General features: G+C 44.0%; 1 protein-coding gene across 3 annotated transcripts in view; it reads left to right on the top strand.

The window, feature by feature from the left end:
* The window catches only part of ADAMTS17 (ADAM metallopeptidase with thrombospondin type 1 motif 17), a 269,254-nt gene that overhangs the window by 74,217 nt on the left and 172,686 nt on the right, over nt 1-22,351 (top strand). For all 3 annotated transcript variants that reach the window (XM_042856603.2, XM_024102933.3, XM_024102934.3), the window contains exon 8: nt 17,748-17,853. In XM_042856603.2, the coding sequence (XP_042712537.2) occupies nt 17,748-17,853 (106 nt within the window). The remainder of the gene's footprint in view (nt 1-17,747; nt 17,854-22,351) is intronic.

Here is a 22,351-nt window from a genome sequence, read left to right on the forward strand (position 1 = left end):
CTGCTTTCAATGCAAAAGCATAAAGCAATAGCGGGTGCTTGTGTGAGTGAACATGTCATGTTAGCATTCTGCAAGGTATCTTGACAATGGATTTCCTCTGGTGTTCGCTACAGGTGCTGTGCCCTACTGAATGTGGCAGAAACTTCATTTTTTTTTAGCCTCGCTTGCTGTCTTATCTATAGACAATCTGTTTAGACTGTAAAGGCCTCAGGGCTTGGATTGTGTCTTGACTTGTGTCTGAGAGGCACCAGGAACTCTTTCAAATGCTTTCAATAACAGCAATTATATCAGTAGTCTTTGTCCAAATCTGTATGTTCTTTTACAGCAGTTTGAGATGGAGCTTATGAGATTTCATTTTTTTTTTTATGAGAAGAGAACGTTCTTACTGGTTCTTAAGAAATTTTCTATCTCATTTTTAAGTTTAAAGTTCTATGAAGCCTGCATTTTGTTTTTAAATGGTTAGAAAGGTAGACCACTAATAAATGAGGTGAATATCTTATTGAAAATTTCTCTACCAATTGTCTAGTTTAGTGGCTCTCAACCTTTCCAAACTACTGTACCCCTTTCAGGAGTCTGATTTGTCTTGCGTACGCCCCAAGTTTCACCTCACATAAAAACTACTTGCTTACAAAATCAGACATAAAAATACAAAAGTGCCACAGCTCACTACTATTGAAAAATTGCTGATGTTCTCATTTTTACCATATCCTTATAAAAGAATTTGATTGGAATACAACTATTGTACTCACGTTTCAGTGTATAGTATATAGAGTAGTACAAACAAGTCATTGTATGAAATTTTAGTTTGTAGTGACTTTGCTAATGGTTTTTATGTAGCCTGTTGTAAATCTAGGCAAATATCTAGATGAGTTGATGTACTCCCTGCAAGACCTTTGTGTACCCCCAGGGATACACGTACCCCTCGTTGAGAACCACTGGTCTTGTTCTCTAGTGGAAAAGGTGCGGTATCCCCTTCCATGTAATCGTCACGTTTGTTCATGACTACTATTTTATTTACGTCAGTTCCTGTACAGAGCACAAAGTAAAAATATTCCCTGCCCTAAGAGATCAGAGTCTAAAATAAGAAGCGATCCACTGGGGAAACCCAGATGAGTATACCTTAGAATTAGTGGGGTTTTCTCTTATTTTTATTGTTTTGCTGTAGACTCCCTACTTGTGGACATGTTGGAAGCAGAGAGTCTTGGGAGGGATTTGAAAGAGAAGTGGGTCATGCCTTGTTGAAGGAAACTGATTCAACTTGAAGGAGATTGTGCTATACACAGACCAAAGCCAGCGCCCCAAAGTTACAAATGAGAAGTAATGCAGTATAATTGCCCCTTGCCGGGGCCATTCCCAAATGGTACATGTGCTGTACTAGTCCTCAGTGGAAGCCTGAGGGTTCCTTATTTTTAGATAGATCTATTCAAACATCCTCCTTGCTGCTTGGAAGAGTTCGCCATAGTCTTGGCTTATATTTAATGCTTCTGTGTCTGGACAGCGCATCCCTCTATCCAGTTGGTGAGCAGTGCTGTGTGTCATTGAAACCTGTGGACGTATTCTCCTTACCTGCTCACTAATGGAAGGGTTGCAAAATCTAGCCCTTTATTATTTTTCTCCCTTGAAAATGAGAAGCTGTCTCATGTAACGAAAACCCTTTGTATTTCCTTTGAGCCAAACAGCGGCATCATTGCTCACACCCTGCTCTCGCTCTCCCTGTCCTAGTTTGCTATAAATCCTATCAGGAGAGTGGCCATAAATCGTCGAATTTGTCCTTACTCGGGTGAAACTCCTAGTGGAGGCAAAGAATGTTGTGACTTAGAAAGGAACAAGTAGGCTCCGAAGGTGCCAGTCTAGCCTTGCAAGCTGCATGGTTGCGCTGCCCAAGGAGCAGATCAGGGACTGAATTAAGACTTGAAGTATCATGATTCGCTACCTGCTTTCCCCTTGTTCCAGGGCAGCAAGTTGTGCCAGCCCTTGTCCCGGTGCAGTTTATTTCCCACTCTGTGCCAACTTAGCTGTGCTGGCTGGAGAGTGTGTGTGTATGTGGGGGGGGGGTGAAGACAACTCTGCATACGCTCCTTCCCCACCTTTGCCTGCCCAGTCCCTACACAGGAGGGAAGTAGCTGCCTACGGAGCCAGTCTCCACACACTGTTCTGACTGGTGATGCAGGGAGCCTGTGTAGGGACAAGAAGGCCACTGACCTTCCCTCGCTCCCTTAGACAGGTGTGAATATCTGCTGGCGAATGATCCTCGAGGGCACAGTCTTCAGCTGCAGTGAGCTCACACTTGGAGCAGTGGGGTGGGACACACAAAAGTGGCACGAAGCCGCCTTTCCTCCTCTCCTGATACTGGGGCCAGCTGAGGCTGAATTGGTTCCCAGCTCAAGCCTTGTATGTGTTCATTTAAGCCAGTATAACAACAGAGCTCAACAACACCGTCTAATGATTAAAACTCAGTTGGGAGATCCCTGCATCTAGTGGATTATTTTACAAATAGAAGACTAGTTGGCACGCAACACAGAAAACCTCATTTTGCCTCCCAAGACTGCGGTGTGGAAAGAATATCATCAGGATCGTCATGTTACAGATCCTCCACATGTGCAGAAGAATGTCATCATTTTCTTACTCATTCTTCAGTGGTCTCTCTATTGATGCCATAAGTGGAATTTGCAGCAAGCGTTTATTTATTTTCCCATGGCTACCATTTCAGAAATCAGCATCCTCCTTAATTCTGTTGCATCGTGTGCATTTAGCAACCCACGGTCTGATTTAATGGAACTACTTCTGGCAGTAAGCACCACGCCTGATGGTCCTAGGAGGGTAGAGTCCTTAGTCAGTCGGTTTTCCCAGATCAGACAAGCTGCTAGGTTAGGTCAGTGCTTAGCACAAACAGAGGCGCTAAACCAAGAATTGCCAAATAAGTTTGCCAGTGTATGTGTGAATTGGCACCTTGACAAGTCGAAGCTAGGAGAGTAATTGGGATGTCAGGATGTAGGAAATGTAATTGAGAAGTATCACAGAAACAATTTGGAACAGCATCCGTTCAAAGATTGATCATTATGAATCATCCTGTTGGGCTGCAGCTTCTCTGCTAGTCGCCTGAGCTACTCCTGTTTTGCCAAGAGGGCGGCTTGACATGCAGACGATGTCTAAAAATAAAGTTCACTTCAGACATAAACAGCTCTTAAAAGAATTGATCTGTACAGTTTCTGACAGTTAGTATAACTGCTTTGCTTTGTTGTTCTGATGCCTTAAGAACATGAAAATGGTTTAACCAAAAGATACAGAAGTGTGCCTGTTGTCAATATAGCACAAGTGCTAGAACATCTCTTAAGAAACTTCTACAGCTTGGCCTTTAAATTGAAGAGCTCTGTAGATACTAAAAGACTATTGCTAATAATCTAGGTGTATTGTTTAATGTGATTGCAGAAATGACCATTGCTTATTCACCTCAGCAGCTCCCTGGAAAGTGGATATTTTGGTTCAGTGGCAAAGCTTTTTTAAAAGACTCTATTGATTTATCCTTTGCACCTGTCCTTGCAATTTCTTACAGCTTGCAATTTATTGGGTGTCTTTCCTTTAAAAAGAAAGACAACGGGAACTGAATGCTGCATCCCGATGATGTTGCCTCTAAAGCAGATGCTGTTTGGTACAGAATCGCCAGATTTTTTTCTAATTTATTGCCAAGTCTGACCTTCATTTTGGAAGGGGATATTAGGGGATTTGAAGCCTCCAGGATTCGTACTGGTGAATTCCACGACTTTGTTTAGCAGTCTTGCAAAAAGTCTCTGATTCAACCCCTTTCCTTGTTCCCCTCCTTTCCTCCAACCAGGGCACATTATTGATCCAGATGGTCTTGACAAATTGCAAGGAAAAGCTGACAAATTGGAAAGTGGAAGCCACTGAGCTCATCTTACAGAGCAAAAGGAAAATAGTCTCCAAGCTGGTTTTGGAACCCGGAGCAGTTTGCAAAGCAGCAGCTTTTGGAAGTGCCAGGGGTTGTTTTTCCTCGTCTCAGCACAGTGTAGAGTTTTAAGGCGAAACAATGGAGAATATGGTCTATATTGACAGCAGAACCTTATTGCTACAAGTGTTGACTAAGCAAAAAAAAGAGGTATGTGGTCAAGTGACTAGCAGATGGGCCCCGTAGTCAGGAAGCCCCAGGCTGATCCTGGCGCCTCCTTTTATCTTGGGTAAGTCACTTATCCTCTGCCTCAGTTTCCCCGCTTGTAAAATGGAGATCATGCTTGCACATCTCAAATGAGAAGGATAATTGCTTAATGATTGTAACCCACTCTGAGTGCACATAACAAGGTTGGGCCAACACCAGCTCCTCAGATATGAACCCTGCTACATTTCAAGGTAGGTTTGGGATTCTGATTCAGAATCCGTTCCAAAACTGGAAGGGCCTATTTTCTTCAGTTCATATTTTGATGCTCCTGAAATCTTTCAAGAGCAGTAGATCTCTCAAGATGTCTGCCATTTTGGTCTCAGTCATGCGAGAAAAGGATTTTGGTGCCATGTAGGCCTGATTCACTCTTCCCAAAACCCAATCTCTGCATCTTCTTGGCTTCCTTTTCCCCTCCTTCTCCATAGCCAGTCCCTTGCTAATTCTGTAATTTCTCTCTTTAACTTCTCCAAATCCACCCTTTTCTCACTGTCCCTGTTGCTGAACCCCATGTCTGCTGAGAATACTCTAATTCCTTCCATCAAGTCAGTCCAAAATCCTGTTACTAAAGGCCTCTTCCCTTCAATCACATCATGCCCTGTCACTATAGACTCTCTTGCCAATCCTTTTGCTTTACTGTTCACTATGTCTCCTATTTCCATTATGCCTTCTACCAAGATTCCCTGTATGCCTAGAGCACTCTTTGTTCTCATCCACTAATCAACCTCTTCTCTCCTATGTACTCTTCCTTTCAAACACTCTTATCTTCCTATGCTCCTCATTTAGCATGGTGCAACTGGTATCATGTGTCTTGTCTGTCTTAGGCTGTAAATCATCAGGGAAGGAAACATCATTTTGTGTGTGTGAGTATTGAGAGCAGGCAACCTTTAATTACTACACAAAGGTAGCTAAATACCTGGATCTATTATCTGGATTCCTCAGTTCATTGCCAATTCTTACTGCCCTTTTCTTATTTGCTCTCTTATTCTAATGAGATTGGAGCCAGAGACAATAGAGTTTGCATATTAATTTGTGCAGGTGTATGGCTTTATTGCAAGCTGGGGGTGCTCCAGCCCTCCTGAAAACCAGGCCCCTTTCTCACATGGCAGAATATGGATTTAGCTACTTAGCTTTAGGCATCCATGTATGGAAATCTTAGCTTGATTTGACCCGTTGCTCCTTTAAATGCCCAAAGCTTTAAACGTAGCAACAATAACTGAAATGCAAAGTAGAGCTGTATTTATCTTCTGCTTGAGATCTGCTCTCAGCAGCACCTTGGGCTGCCATCTCTCTGGGATGTAAGAGGGGAAGGGTTGTTTTGGAATGTGGCGATTAGCACATCAAAGTTGAGTAAACATTCCGGGATACCCTGCTTCCTGTGTTCTGGGTAATTCTGTAATTGAGGGACTGATATTGTCATGCCAGATTGAGTGGATTTATTAACTGGCGGTAGTCAAGGAAGGCTATGGTCTGCAGAGCTAAGGAATACCTTTAATGGGATGGTGGATGTCATAGTGAACAAAGAGGAGATGTCAAACAAATGGGGCGTGCGTTTGTCTCTTTGCTGAGCTCTTAAATCTCATGTTTTATCCCCAGGAGTATGGCTTACGGAGCCTGTAAGCTTTCCTGGAATTACTTTTAAGAGAAGGATTCTCCCCTTGCCCCCCATTTGCCAGCTTGGTGAATATTTTTTCCCATGGCCTTGTGTTCTCACAATGTAGAATGTTGTCGGTAACCAATGCTGTACGGTTGAGACAATGTTCTGAATAACACACTGTTGATAATACAGCATGTTTTGTAGGTGCAGCACTGGTGGGCTTCATGTTAGAGATTGGCCCAGGCTGGTTAGAAAAGTTAGGAACTTTGGGACATCTGCCCTACTGTCCTTTCTTCAGTGGCAATGGTACCTTAACATGACCTACCCATCACCAACCAGTTGAGAAGCTCGGGCTCTCTCTATTGCTTCAGACACTTCTTCCAAGTAAGAGTCAGTTCTGACTTCTCTATCCTCCTCTAGTTCTCCAGTGTTTCTCAGACTGGGGTCGCCGCTTGTTTAGGGAAAGCCCCTGGCGGTCCGGGCCAGTTTGTTTACCTGCCGTGTCCGCAGGTCCAGCCGATCGCAACTCCCACTGGCCGCAGTTCGCTGCTCCAGGCCAATGGGAGCCGCTGGAAGCAGCGGCCAGTAGGTCTCTTGGCCCGCACTGCTTCCCGCAGGTCCCATTGCCCTGGAGCAGCGAACCGCAGCCAGTGGGAGCCGCGATTGGCCAGACCTGCGGACGGGGCAGGTAAACAAACCGGCCCGGCCCGCCAGGGGCTTTCCCTACACAAGCGGTGACCCCAGTTTGAGAACCACTGTAGTTCTCCCTGTTACAGGGCATGGCTGAAACACAAGACCTTGGGGACGAGGAGGGCTGGTGTATGATAAGGAGAATTGTGAAGGGATTCTAAGGGCAGATGCAGAAGAGACTGTGGAGAAGAAAAGGGCCTAAAACTGGTGTCTTTAGCTCAGGGGGGTCAGAATACAGTCTCAGCTATACCAGTGTAAACCATGAGTGATTCCACTGACTGCAGTGGCGTTGCTCTGGGTGTACAAGTAGAATCTGGCTCTTTGTCTTCAGTTTTATGCTACCCCTGGTGAAGAACACTTTGTCCTAGAGGCCGGGAGAGAGGCTTGGGTTCCATGCCTGTGACATACCTGCGTAAATCACCACAGACTCACTGAACTCCGTTGGTTTGCACAGGTGTAAAGCTAGTCAGAAATGGACGCCTTTGGCGTTTTGGTGGATGTTTGTAGGTGAGCATGTCCGTGAATGAGCAGGTAAACTGTCCCTGGGTTCTGAAAGTCTTATGGAAGCACAGAGGGAGCAGAGGGCAAAACATAGCATGGTAGGGAGACCATAAACAAAAGCAGTAGATTTGAACTGGGAGGTGGGGGATGGGCTCCAAGCACTAGACCAGGGGTAGGCAACCTATGGCACGCAGGCCAAAGGCGGCACACGAGCTGATTTTCAGTGGGACTCTCACTGCCCGGGTCCTGGCCTCCGGTCCGGGGGGCTCTGCATTTTAATTTAATTTTAAATGAAGCTTCTTACACATTTTTAAAACCTTATTTTCTTTACATACAACAATAGTTTAGTTATATATTATAGGCTTATAGAAAGAGACCTTCTAAAAAGGTTAAAATGTATTACTGGCGTGCGAAACCTTAAATCAGAGTGAATAAATGAAGACTCGGCACAGCACTTCTGAAAGGTTGCCGACCCCTGGGCTAGACTAACTGGAGTACAATGGGTGGCAATTAGGGAAAAGAAAGGAGTGGCAGCAAAGCATACTCATAACCTTTCATAGTTTGCGTTATCCTGCTTTCCTTACGAGGATCACAGTGTTTTACAAACATGACTGAATCAAGCCTCACGGTGTTCATGTCAGCAGAGACATTTAGGGATTGCCCAGGATAACACAGTGTGCCTGAACCTAGCTCTCCTGATTAGAACCCAGATCTTGTGATACATACATTGTCCAGGGCTCTAAGCACTAGACCCAACTTTCTGACAGCTGTGGATGTTTGTCTGCAGCCATCTTTCTGTACTCTTAGCTATTAAATACAGTTTATTTCCTTTAAAGGCAGTTTTTTGTTAGGACACTCTGTCCTGAGGGGTATTATGCTATCAGCTCTAGAAACATCTGCTTTTTACCCATAGCTATTATCACTGTGAACGTCAGGGAGAGCTTATATTACTTAGTCTTCTAAGGTTATGTGTAATGAAAACCACAGGATTCAAAAAATAACCACATTTCCTTTTCAAACCATTTATTTTCCTTGCTGGGATTTCAGAGTTGTGACAACAGTTGTATGTACTGGAAGTTGCACTGTTTTCAGAGTTAGAAGGAAGATGAGAGCTTATTGGGACCCACATGACAATAGTCAGTCCACAGGGACGTTGTCTAGGTCTGGAGGGTACACTGAATGCTGGTGAAGTGGGGTGAAGTTCTAGAGATTGCACTGACTTTTAGAGGAGGAGCAAGGTTTCTGTAAAGATCACATTGAATTTTGGGATGTGGCACGTTGCCTAGTGGTTAGAAGGAATAGGCACTCAGATGCTGTGGTGATGGACACCTTTATAAGAAGCTAGTTAGCTACACCAGTGCATAGGGAATCCCTGGTTCTGTTCCCAGTTGTACCACCGACTCAGTGTATGATCTTGTAGGTAAACCAAGGCACAATGATCACAGGACTCATCTGTAAAATAGGTGTAATAATATTTGTCTACCTCACAAGGAAGAGGTAGGGATTATTTAGTCAATATTTGAACGCCACTTTGAGATCTGTGCACATAAAGTGCTCTGTAGCATTCTGAAAAATAGGGTGCCGTAGAGTAGGTCTTTGCACCCCCCTGGGACCCGACTCCAAGTGTCAAGTTGGGTGTAATTGTTACACATTTGGGCTCAGTTCAGGTCAGGTAGTCTCTTATCACTGAGCGTGCCGACTACTCTGGACCCTTGCAAGATGATCCAAACCAAAGGGGACCCGACTACCGATGTTGGGTTGCGGTCGGGTATGAAAACAACTCGACGCTCTCGGGCTCATGTCGGGTTTGGATTGGCTGTGGTCTAGTCTGGTTCGGGTCAGGCTTTAAAATTAGACCCAAACAGATCTCTACAGGAGTGGATTGTACAAAGTTTAAAAGGGCTTTCCTCTCCTACTGACTGAGATGGTCTCCTTTCTGCAGTAATGCTCAGACAGGGCCACAGTTTAAGTTTTAGAGCAGCACTAATGGCTCGTTGAAAGCTAGTCATGGAGTTTTAAGTACTAGGGCTGGCTGGAAAACGTAAATTCTGTTTTGCCAAAAGGTCGAGGTTTTGAAAAATCTGTTTTCTTTCCTAAACAAAGCTGAGACGCTTTCAAATGTTTCAACAGTCAGTGGTCAGGGCCTGTGGGAGAACCAGGTTCTGGTCCAAATCAGGCAGGGGCTTGAACCTGGGATATCCGAGACCCAGGTTGAAATTCTTGGCTGATTTGGAGCATGAAGGTGAATCTGGGTTCTCTGCATCGCAAGTGCCCTAACAAGCAGGCTGTTGGCTACTCTGGGAGCAGCTCTCTCTCTTTTCTATCTTAGACCTGCAAAGTTCGGTGAAACAGAGATTTCCACCAAAAATTTCAGAATCAACGAATCAGCATTATCCAGGAAATAAACGTTCTGTTGAAAAATTCCCAACCAGCTCTACTAAATACTTCCCCAAATGCCCCTTCCTCCACCACCTCCAAGAAAGAGTTGTACTTGCAGTACTTGCAACTACTGTGTGTGGGGGAGGGGGGGCGGGGGGGTTAGGATTAGGGACGGACAGTGGGGCTATCTGCTGTGTCCTGAAGTGAAATACAAACAGAAGAAAACTGATTGATAGACCCATTGCAGATCTACAGTGCAGATCCATTGCCTGTGCCCTCTGAAAACTTGCTTATTTCATGGCCTACCTTCCCTTGAAGGGTAAATGTACATTTATGCAGGAGACTATTTGGAATTTGCTGTTCCTGACTGCTTGCAATGACCATGGCTTGCAAGTTCCATTATATGAGCCATCTCTGTTTTTAAAAAGATGATTTTCTGAATAGTTTTCGCTACTTTCAGAACATTGTAACTTACTCTGTGTAGGGCGTTTGGCGTGAATATTTCTTCCTACCCAACCGCAGCCGTCTCCTGTGCATTGGAAACTTGCATTGTAATTTCTCTTCTTCTGGTTCATAATGACTGTATTGTTTCCAGTGTGGTTTTCATTAACTCCAGTGACAATGAAAATTGTTGCTAAGGAAAACAGTTTTCTCATGCGAATGCTAAACTGTAATGGAAACCATGTTGTTACTGCAAGAATAACAGAAATTGACATCTAAATGACTGACCAGAACTAAGCCAAATTAATGTGTGCTGCTAAAACTTCACTGCTGGCTTTGAGTTAGCACATCGTCCTCAAATGAGGAGAGACCTTGCCCCTCTACCCCTTCTGGATGGTCCCTCCCAACCAAGGCGTGGGCTCACTGGTGCGGTAGTGATGGTTGGTTGAAATTGCACTGCCACTGCTCATGCTGTACTTTGGAGCTTGGTGCTGTACACACTGGATGGGAGTCTTAGCGGGTGCTCTTTTCCTGATTCAGGTCCTGCCATGAGTATCTCTAAATTTAGAGGAAGCATTATCCACTGACGCGGGTTTTCAGGGCGGATCTCGGTTCTGTTTCCAGCTCAGCTGTGTCAGATAGCTTCTCTGTACCTTCCCTTCTCCAGCTGTCGAATTCGTAGATGTTTAGCTGCTTCTCTCGGAGGACGTTTCTGAAAGGCTTGCTTCGTTAATGTTTGTAAAGCGTGTGGAAACCTTTATGCATAAGGCTCTATAGAAGAGAGAATTACTGTTATTATTTATTATTAAACCTTGCAGTCAGGGAGAGCTACTCCTGGTGAATGACCTAATTGCACTTTTACACACAGAGCAGATCACTGAACAGAGGAACAGTTCATTGCAATGAACCACGCCTCTGATCTTCCTGTCCTTTAGGTCGAGGGAAGAATAGAATAGACAGAGGCTGCAAAAAAGCCTAGTTGTGACAGTCTGGGAGCTGCATCAAGAGAAGAGATATGGGAGGGTGTGTAGAATAGCCACATTTAAATAATCGCAATTGCAGGGAATGGAGGAGTAAAAAATGATGGCTCTGTATTTAAGCATGTGTGCACCTCTGACACTGATGCTTTGAGAAGGCTGTCCCTGTTCTGTGACTAACCAGCAATTCAAGCTTTAGGGCAGTGGTTCTCAACCAGGGGTACACAGAGCTCTTCCAGTGGGTGCATCAACTCATCTAGATATTTGCCTAGTTTTACAACAGGCTACATAAAAAGTGAAGTCAGTCCAACACTACAATTTCATACAAACAATGGACTTGTTTATATTTCTCCATATAGTGTGCACTGAAATGTAAATACAATATTTATGTTCCGATGGATTTATTTTATTATATGATAAAAATGAGAACATCAGCAGTTCTTCAGTAACAGTGTACTGTGACACTTTTGTATTTTTATGTCTGATTTTGCAAGCAAGTAGCTCTTAAGTGAGGTGAAACTTGGGGTATGCAATGCAAATCAGACTCCTGAAAGGGGGACAGTAGTTTTAAGGTGACCAGATGTCCCGATTTTGTAGGGACAGTCCCAATATTTGGGGCTTTGTCTTATATAGGCGCCTATTACCCCCCACCCCCGTCCCGGTTTTTCACACTTGCTATCTGGTCACCCTAAGTAGTTTGGAAAGGTTGAAAGCTCTAGGGCTTTCAGCCTACCACCTTCCACCAGCATCAAATGCATTGGAAAAAATGCAAAGAACAACCCAGGTTTTTGTAAAGCAGACGCGCTGTGTCAGGAGGGGATGAGCAGATGAGAATGTTAAGAAACAGAGAGAGCAGTTGTAAATCAGAAGTTGCAAAGTTAAAAGCAGGAGTACCTGGGCAATTCGCTTGCTGGGAGAGCTGATTAGTCATTCCCCAGTTGTCAGCAGTAAGCCCAGTATATATCATTCTAGGATTAATTGGGGGTAAATGCCTCCGAAGTTTACATCCTCCAGCTCTTGCTAGCAATCACCTTGGCAATTATGTCATGTCCTAACTACCTAATTGAGCTGGTAGGAGGAAAGTAATCATTCCCCTTGGAAACACTTCTAGAAAAGGTCTCATTAGCTGGCAACAAGGCCAACAGCTGCAAACTGTTTACATGTGACAACTTTTTGGATAAACCAGAGTTTACACAGTTGTGTGTGGTTTTCTGTTGAAATCTAGATAGCATCATATGTTCAAACCCAAGTTCAGAAGTTACATACTGTAATTATGCAGTTTCCTCAGGGGAAGAATGAAAAAAAAAATCTAACTAATGCTTCAAAATAGCCCTGGCTTTACTCTCCCTTTTGCACTGATGCTCCTGTTTCAGCATTTTTATTATTAAAAATGAAGTGGTCGTGCCTGTTAGGGGTGAGTGATCTGGTTTGGATTGCATAAGAACGCTCCATCTGTCTTCCCATCCAGAGCTTATCTCCTCACTTGCCTCGGAACAGTATGAGGTTTGAAAAAGTTCAGCTCACTTATCCTCCCCTTTTTTCATTTTTACACACCTCTGGCTTCCAGCCAGGGCCAGAAGCAGACTTGCCAAATGACGGGAAACCCTTCTCCTAGTATTCCCAGCCTGGCTAGCCTCAGCATGCCAGGAATTTCATGAGTGAGCCTGAATACGTGATGTTTCCAGTCTAATTTTGGAGACTCGAGAGGCTTAAATAAGAATCTTACTCCTAGGGGGCTTAATCAAACATTTTTTCCTCATGATATTTTTTAGTTATAAAAAGTCCAAACAAGATAAGCATTCATCCATTGCAAGAGAGAACCTACATTGTACAGAACCCAGCCACACAAGGTTGTACCTCAGCTGTGATTATAAATCCATTAGGTCCAATGTTTCTCTACCCAGTGTTAATATAGAACAGCATATGGCATTTGCTAGAAATGCTGGATTACAGTTGACTGTATCAGATACGTTTATGGAATAAAGAACTCTCGTATTCATTTATGGATCAATATCGCATCGCTACTTACATTCTGAGCTAAGAGTTTGAATTCAAATATATTGGTCAAAATTATCAAACTAGGGTACCTACATTTCTAGGTAATAGAGACACTCAGTGTTTTTTATAATACATTTTTGAGTCAACATTTTTAAAATTTTAATTTTTTCCAATAGCTCTAATATTGATGCTCCAGAAAGACTCTGGAATCTGCAGATGCTCCAAGCCTCTGAAAGCCAAAACTTTTATTTAAGATGCATATGGATTTAGGTGACAAACTTTCTGCTGTCTGCTACTCTGTGTTTGTACAGTGCCTACCTCAATAGGGCTCTGACCTTGGTGGGTCCCTAGGCACTACTGTAATAACCATAATTAATAATAATAATGAAGTAGCTTTAGGTCACCCCAGTTTTGGAATGTTGGTCATTGCCAATATTCTATAGTGGCCGAATAGAATCCGTGTGGATACTAGGAACACTTAATCTCTTTACTTGAATCGTTTTATTCTCTCGGCCATCTGTGTTTACATATCCTTAATCACTGGCAATTCTCTAGTTTTCCACCATCTAGTAATGAGGCCTTTAGCACATTACAGCGCTGCGGCCGATCACTTCCAGGGCGGGTTAGAATTGCTGAACAGCCTTCCAGCCTCATGGAGGATTGCCATTTGAGGCCTCTACATTGTGTTCAGCTTTTTAATTGAGATTTATCCTCTTTAATTTATTGCCAAGAACTACAGCTTTTTCTACCAGCCCACATCATCCAAATATAGCAGGGGTTCTCAAACTGTGGGTCGGGACCCCAAAATGGCTGGCGTTAAACTTGCTGGGGCCCAGGGCTGACGCTGAAGAGCGAGCCCCACCATCTGGGGCTGAAGCCCTTGGGCTTCGGGTTTGGCTCCCCAGCCTGAGGCGGTGGGGCTCGAGCTTTGGTCCCCCCTCCTGGGGTCATGTAGTAATTTTTGTTGTCAGAAGGGGATCACGGTGCAATGAAGTTTGAGAACTGCTGAAATCTGGTAATATTGCCCCACTCCATCTTAGAGCTCTCAATGACCCCCTCATTGTGAAATTTAAGTGGTATCAGAATCTAAAGAGAGAATCATTTTAAAACTATCTAAACTTGTTTGTGTGTCTGACCATTGAGATGTAGACGTGATATTCCCATGCAACGGATGTTCCATGGAGTTATGGTATATGTTATCTTAAAGACTTGGCTAATTTGAGGAGACACATTTTTCTACTCAAGATGGATAATTGGGAGATTAACCAGGAAGATTCAGGATTAGCGATCTGAACGAAACATTGTCTGGCTTTTAAGTAACTCCATTACTTTGATCATTTGACTGTCAACTGTACTTGCAATCGTTGAAATGTTCTCAAAACCCTGGGCCAGATTCAGCAATGGTGTATTTCTGTAGAGTAGAATCTGCTTGCAACAAGAGCTGAATTTCATCCCACATCTTTTTATAAATCCCTTCTTATAGTATCTTGATTTCAGCTGATTGTCCCGAGCACTGTGTCATCCAGCTGTCAGTTTATATTCTAGAATTATTCCATGCAGGACGGTGACAAGACCTCTCAGGAGTGGAACGGAATAGTCTGTGTGGCTTCCGTCATGCCATAGTGTTTCATCACAGCAGTTCCTGGTAATAGGAGTCGTATGCTGGCTGAGAGGAAGTATGCTTCTTAAACGGTTCTTACTGGATCTATCTTTAAAAGCAACCTGGTCATTAAGGGTATTTCGCAAACTCACCCGTCGTTCTGGGGATTCTATGCCACTCGCCAGCTTATAGTCTCCTTTCCGTGGTGACCCCCATCCCTCCATGATGTTGTGGTGATTGTCATACTCACACTTTCATTCTATTTATCTTGTCACCCCAGTAAAAGATCAAATCTCCTCTTTGGTGTCCTTACATATTCTCTTAGTTCTCACTAGAGAGAACATGAGACCTGATCCAAAATCTACTGAAGTCAGTAAGTCTTTCCACTGACCTCAGATCAGGTTCATGAAGCCAAGGAGTGGAATCCTGGGCCCATTGACATGAGTGGGAGTTTTGCCATTGAGTTCAGGGGGTCAGGATTTCACCCTAGGTAGTTAAACTTTGTAACTCCAACTAGCGGTTTGAGCTCTGCCCCAGGGTGATTCATTGAACTTTCCCCATGCAGCTGTATTCAGTTTTAGCTGATTTATAAGAGATGCAATATGGTAATTCTTCATGGAGTTAGAGCCCTTCTTTAGTGTAATTCCCAAGTAACTGCCTTTGGGATGAGCCTTTTGAAATCCTACCTGCTGTTAGGGTGACCAGATGTCCCGATTTTATAGGGACAGTCCCGATTTTTGGGTCTTTTTCTTACATAGGCTCCTATTGCCCCCCACCCCGTCCCAATTTTTCACATTTGCTGTCCGGTCACCCTACCTGCTGTCTTTGGCAGTGGTATGATCAGTCAAGGGGCTTGAGCATGCTGGTACAAAAAGGGGGCTACTGGCACAGCAATGTCTGGTCCTTCCTTGGTCTGCCAGAGCCTTGATTTACCAATCTTCTGGGCATAGAGCAACGTCCAACTTTTCACAGTTATTGTGGTAGAAATGGGGCTGGATTGAAAAATCTGCAGGGCCTTACCGTTAGGGGCCAATTCTAGAGAGGTCCCACCTGCAACAGAACAGTTGTATTTCTCTCTGGTGGGTCAACTGGGGGAGATCATACAAGGGGTGTGCACCTCTTGCATGGCATGCATCCCAGCTACAGGGCAACTCCTATGGACAATACAGAGAGGTGGAAGGTGTGTGTCTGTGTGTGCATGCACATGCATATTAGAGGAATACAGAGGGCCCCAAAAGTCTGCCATTGTGGACCCTCCAGTCCCTTGCCCCTATGTAAAATGGGGTTGGCAATCCGTCAGTGACACATACAGCATCCCTTCTGCTGGAGTAGCAGCTGCAGAGCAGCCCGGCAGCCTGGACAAAGGATGCCTCCTTCTCGGCACCAACCGAGGTATTCAGATATTGGGAGAGGATTTAAAAATTCAAAAATACAGTATGAGGCACAGATCTGCACTAGCAGAGGGTGGCCTGGCCCATCTCATACATCCTCTCCATCTCGAGCTTCAGTGACTGTGAGCTATTCAGTTTTCCCTTCCTCTAACCCAAAGTCTTGCAGCTAATCTTTAATTCCACACCTTCCATTGTTGGTTTTACAGTAAACTAGAATTTTCCCAAACTGCCCCTTCCTGTGTGCAGAAAATATTTCCAGAAATGGTTGAATCTAAGTAGGCTGAGAAGGAGTAGACTGTAATCAGTAAGTGTATTATTGTTTATATAGTGCCATCTGAGTGCACGGTGGTGGACTTAAATATAGCGAATTATCTACTTCTCCCTTCAGAAGGATTAGAAGCATGGAATATGTTGCACAAATCTACATGCTATGCGGTTTTCTTCTACCATCAGCTCTGTGGGCTAAATTCTCATTCCCTTACTTTGAATAGCACATTGCACCATAAATTTTCCCATTGATTTCAGTGGGATTACTTATAAAGTGCCATTCTATGTGAGAAAAGGTTCCAGAATCTAGTCCTATAGCCATTGATCACCAAGGATAAAATAGGAATTTATGCAGATTTTATTTTTTCATCTGCTAGAAATCTGGACTTCTACACTTGGTACATTTTGAATAAATTCTCCCTCCCCCATTCCCACTAATAATGCAAACATTTAAGTCAATTACCCACCTCACCATTCCATCCAAAACCCCCTTGCACATAAATAGCGATATTATTTGTCAAAACTCATACAAATAGGAAAGGACAGCTTCCAAACCTAATCATAAAGTTCTACACAATTTCTGTCCTGATAAACTAAGACACGGTGTACTTTGATGATCTGAGGAAAAATATGGTCCTACTTCTTTAGCACAGCTGCTGTCATTGTTTTACTCTAATTATTAAAGGCAGCTGAACCCCAAGCCACCTCTGTGTGGGAGCAGCACTTAACGGCAAGTAAATAGATCCCTTGTCTCCTGGTTTAAAACAAAATCTAAGCCTTGAAAAAATTAAAATGCAATTATTGAAGGTCTCCGCACTTCCCCTTTTCCTTTGCATTGTGCAAGATCCTAATTAAAGTGGAAATTTGATCCTCAGCATTTAGTTAGCTGCATGTTATTTGGGAAATTCTGCTTTGCATGCAAACACTTGGAATGTTTTTATGGGATTTCAGATTTGCCTGTCCAGCAGCGGTATCCAAGGAAAAGTTCTGACCACACAGGGCCATGTTCCACTGTAGCCCTCAGTCTTTCTACAAAAATCCCATTGATCTAACTGGGAGCTCACATTGCAGAGAGGTGAAAAATGCCCTACAGGCACTACTGGGGCCCAGTCCTATAAACCCTCACTCATGCGAGCAGCCCCATAGAAGCTAATGAGAGTACTCAGCATTTGCAGGATCAAGTCCTAAATTTCACGAGATCATTAGAAGATTTTTGTCACCTCCATTAACTTTGTTCCTCATTGTATATAGCGTGCCAGGTTTCCTGACTCTGACCCCATCAGTAAGCATGAGAATAAATGGGCAACAAAGGGAATGGTTAAGATCTTTCTAAGGAGCTCTGGTTGTATTGTTTAATTGTGTTTCTCTAACAGGATACTGTAGGTGAACAGAAAATTCCACTTAAAAGCCTGTTGAGGACACCCAGCGGTGCCCTGCCAGTTGCTACAGGTTCTATAGAGAAGCTCACCTGGACTTCTGAGTCTCTCCTAATGATTAAATGTATTTTCCAGCAAGGGGGAACGTGCCTAATTTGAATGGTTTCTATGTGATGAAAAAATAGGCTGGAATGTTCTGAACGAGGCTGCTGAACAAGATCATCAGATGAGTTTGTGAACAAATTGCTGTACTGGTCTCATCGTTGTTTTACTGCTTTATGGCTGACCCACTTCTCTGGGTTTTGAATGTGTGAGACATTTTGCCAGCACTGATGGGAATGTTCTCTGTCTTTTTTTTGCAGGGATCGCTTACCTGGGAGGTGTATGCAGTGCCAAGAGGAAGTGTGTGCTTGCTGAAGACAATGGCCTTAATCTGGCATTTACCATAGCACATGAACTTGGGCACAAGTAAGAGTTGATTCTTAAGTTTCCTCCATTTACAGAGGCCATATTTATGTTGCTGCCTTGATTTAAATTCTCACAGGTGAAATTACTGGTTTGGTGTGACAGTTATGATCTCCTAACTCCAGTTCAGTTCATCTCAGGAGCTGATAAACTGACAAACTGCTTAATTTTTAGGATGCTTTCTCGAGTAACCATTTCAGTGCCCAGCGATCTTTATTGTTTGACCCGTCACACATACTGAAATACCATATTTAATGCAAATAGTAGAAAGAAACCTCATTAGTTGAGATGATGGATGATAATTCTTAGGGACCAATTCTATTCTCATTTGTACTTGTGTAACTCCGTAGACTTTAAAATCAGTGGATTTACTCCATATTTATATTGGTGTAACTGAGAGCAGAATTTAGCTCTTATATACATAGGGCAAGATTTTGAAAAATGGGTGTCTAAAGTTAGGCGTCCAGGTGCATATTTAGGCACCTAAACAATAGTCTGACTTTTCAAGGGTGCTAAGCACCCAGCAGTTCCTCAGTCCCCTTCCTTAGGTGCCTAAATATGGACTTAGATGCCTACATTTAAGAGCCTAGTTTTGAAAAGGTTGGCCGTGGTGCTTTATATATTCAGAGTACGATCCAAGGACGGCTCTGGGCATAGGACTCAGGACTTCCCAGACTGTGTTCTCAAGCGCTCTACCTCGTGATGCTAGTAGTCTCTTGTAACATTTTTGATCAAGTCCAGGTTTACTCCTGTAGAATAGTCTTCATGTAACATGTTGAGATGTAGGGTGGAAGATATATATGAAAAGTAGAGTTGGACCCAGCCAGATTCAGATCTAGATCCACACTTTCCCAAAATGTAGGAGTATTCAGATCTAGTTTTAATTGGTTCCAACAGGAGAGTCAGCTGTGACATTCCCATCCAGATCCAAAGTTCCATCAAAGTTCAGGTGTGTTTCATCCAGGTAGTGGTCACACCTTTCCGTGTTAATTTTTTTTGCAGTCATTTGGGCAATCAAGTTTCAGAATCAGATGTGAAATTGTTCATGGAAATTGAATTTTAGATTTGAATAGGTCGGAGGTGCTTTCACACTCATTCAGTTGGGACAGAAATAATAATTAATTTATCAGATCAGTCACAACTAATTGACACACCTTGAATGCTGATTCTGGGATAGTCGTAAGGAACATGATCAATTCATAGTTAAAACCAAGATTTGCAAAACAAAATCTGTCAGATACTTTCAACTAGCAAAATCTCAATCTGCTTGCGGTGTCCCATGTGCAAGATAAGAGGCTAAAGTCACTGGATAAGTCATTTGTATGGGCTGTTCATTCAGCTCTTCCCTTTGATAATGGACTTGTAATTTGTTCAGATTTCCACAATCTGTTTAAATCGGGTTTAACCCAAAACAGGTTATCAACATTTACTGCCTCACAAAATTAAGGTTCACATGCATGCATGTGGGCTGTGAACCTTTTCTCCCCTTCCATTAAAATCAAAATGATTGCATTGTGTCTCAGTTACCCTCTATAGTGTTTAGGATCAAACGTTTCTGCAGCTAGCCGCTCTCCTAAATAGCAGGAGTGTCTTGATCAAATCCCACTATTGTGCCGTTTAGGAAGAATCTGTTTAGAAATTCTTGACTGAAGGCTTACAGCCTCCTACTACTTATGTTCCTGTTGAATATTCATTACCTACAATAACAGATATTTGGTAGCTAAGCTAAAGCCAGTAAATCCTGTTAAGATTCTGGTCAATCCTGTTCCAATGTATATAATTGTTTAATGGAATTGTGTGGACAATGACAACATTAAAATGAACCTCGTATTCACCCTCCAATGACACCAAAGGCACCTGAGCCAAACCGAGGGTGGTTTTAGCAGGAGAAAAGAAGAATGTTGGGTTTTCTTTTATTTAAACCACATGCCAAGCTGTTAAACTGATTTGAAGCCTAATTTAAGGTTAATTTATTAAGGGAAATTCAGCACCCATTTTGCAATGGGCCACAACCAGAAGGAGAGGATACTTGGACTGTAGGGAGACAAGCTGTGTGAAAAGGGGAGCAAATGGCCCACCCCTTGTGTTTACCAAGGTTCCTACTAATAGTGGTGTGACGATTTATATATGTATGTATATCAAACTACTAAGTCCATTTTGTTTTGTGAGCACCATTTTGGCTGTAAGACTGTACGGTCTCTTCCCTGTTATCTTTTTGCCTTCATCTTGTACTGCAATTCCAAGACAGAGGGAGAACAATGCAAAGCGATCAGAGGTCATTAACTTGGAGGGTCTCCTATTCAAATGCAAGCATCCTTGGACAGAGAGCTTCCTTTTCGGTGAGCCAGTAACCAAGCAACAAATCACCTGGGAGCAGACCTTGATTGCTTATTGGGGGGGCTTTGAGACCGGCCAGAAGCGTCACCTGATGCAAGGGATTGCAACTTTATAAAAGGATTCTCTCACCAGCCATTTTAGAAAGAAAAGGGACCAAAAATAGGCAATTCAGACCAAGGGGAGAAGGTAGAGAAGAGGATTCTAGGACCCTGAAGAGACACTGTTCACATCCCAAAGGGGTTTGGTTGCAGGGTTTTGTTGTTTTTCAGTAACTCTGTGTATTGCCTGTGTTGTCTGAGTGAAGTGTACATACAGTATAGGGTTACCATACTTAACAAATAAAAAAAGAGGACCCTCCACGGGGTCCTGACCCCGCCCATTTCCCATCCCAGCTCCGCCCCTTCCCCGCCCCAACCCCGCCCTGACTCCGCCCCCTCCTCCCTCCCACTCCCAGCCACGCGGAAAGGGCTGCCCGAGCGCTACCGGCTTCACGGTTTGCCGGGCAGCCCCCAGACCCTGCGCCCCCGGCCGGCGCTTCCCCAGCGCAGCTGGAGCCCGGGAGGGGAGGTGCCCAGCCGGGGGCGCAGGGTCTGGAGGCTGCCCGGCAAACTGTGAAGCCGGTAGCGCTTGGGCTTCGGGCAGCCCCCTTGCCTCCGGACCCTGCGCCCCCAGCCGGGCACTTCCCCTCCCGGGCTCCGGCGGCGCAGGGTCCGGAGGCATGGGGGCTGCTCAAAGCCCGTAGCGCTCGGGCAGCCCGGCTCTTAAACAGAGGCGAAGAGTCAGGGGAGGAGCAGAGCAGCCACGGGAGGGGAAGTGCCCGGCCGGCATTTTTCCGGACATGTTCGGCTTTTTGGCAATTACCCCCGGACGGGGGTTTGATTGCCGAAAAGCCGGACATGTCCGGGAAAAACCGGACGTATGGTAACCCTAATACAGTAGAACCTCAGAGTTATGAACACCAGAGTTACAAACTGACCAGTCAACCACACACCTCATTTGGAACCGGAAGTACACAATCAGGCAGCAGCAGCAGAGAATTAAAAAAAAAAAAGGCAAATACAGTACAGTGTTGTGTTTAAATGTAAACTACTAAAACAATAAAGGGAAAGTTAAAAAAAAAAAAAAAAAAAAGATTTGACCAGTTAAGGAAACTGTTTCTGTGCTTGTTTCATTTAAATTAAGATGGTTAAAAGCAACTTTTTTCTTCTGCATAGTAAAGTTCCAAACTGTATGAAGTCCGTGTTCAGTTGTAAACTTTTGAAAAAACAACTATCCCGTTTTGTTCAGCGTTATGAGCAACCTCCATTCCCGAAGCGTTTGTAATTCTGAGGTTCTACTGTATGTGTTTAGAAACCTCTTTGCAGAGGCTGTGTTCCTTGAGGACGCTGTTGCTTGTCCTCAAAGAGTTAAACTGTAAACTGGAGTGCCCGCAATGGGGGAGCTCGTCGAAAAGGTTGCTTAAGGAGACTTGAGGCCCTGGCAGTTTAGCACTGCTCTTTTTACCATTTTCAAGGCTTTTCGCAAGGAAAAAGGCTAGAAAGTTTATTCGTTTGTTTTTAAATAAAAGCTGAGATCCTCCTTTCTGTTCCTTAGTCCCCCCCCAAATTGAATGGGGTGGGCTGCAGCCATGTTCTTTCCAGGCCAGCTCTGTCACCAACGCTGCTTCCTGGGGCAGCCTGAGGCTTCCTGGAAGGAATGTGGGGACGTCTCCTAGTCCAGCATTAGCTTAGCCCAGCGCTGCCTCGGTTGTGAGACGACAGCCTGAGGTGGTCTGGCTGGAGGCCATAAAGTGTCAAACGCCCTTGAGAAAATGAAGAGAAATAAACGGCAAAAGGCCGAATTCAGTCTGTTGCCAGCAGAGTGGACACCACATGGTCTCGGACTCAAAGCTGAAACAGATGAGGATGAAAACAAGCAAGAGGTAAAAAGCCGATGTAGGCCAAACCAAACAGCCTTTTATTTGGAACCATCATGCATGTGGAGCTGGGCGAGAGAGGATGTAAGGCCAGGCAGGTCTCTGTCACAGGGTCAATGTGATTATTTGCTTTAGAAACTCCTGCTAGTTCATGTTGCCTGGTTAAAATGACCTGAGTGTATGCACTTGTCTGTTGGGTACTTGTAAAGTATTGCCTGTGTAGTGAGTATCAAGAGACCGGCATTCTTT

The sequence above is a fragment of the Chrysemys picta genome, chromosome 10, assembly GCF_011386835.1.
Source record: "Chrysemys picta bellii isolate R12L10 chromosome 10, ASM1138683v2, whole genome shotgun sequence".
NCBI classification, from domain to species: Eukaryota; Metazoa; Chordata; order Testudines; family Emydidae; genus Chrysemys; species Chrysemys picta.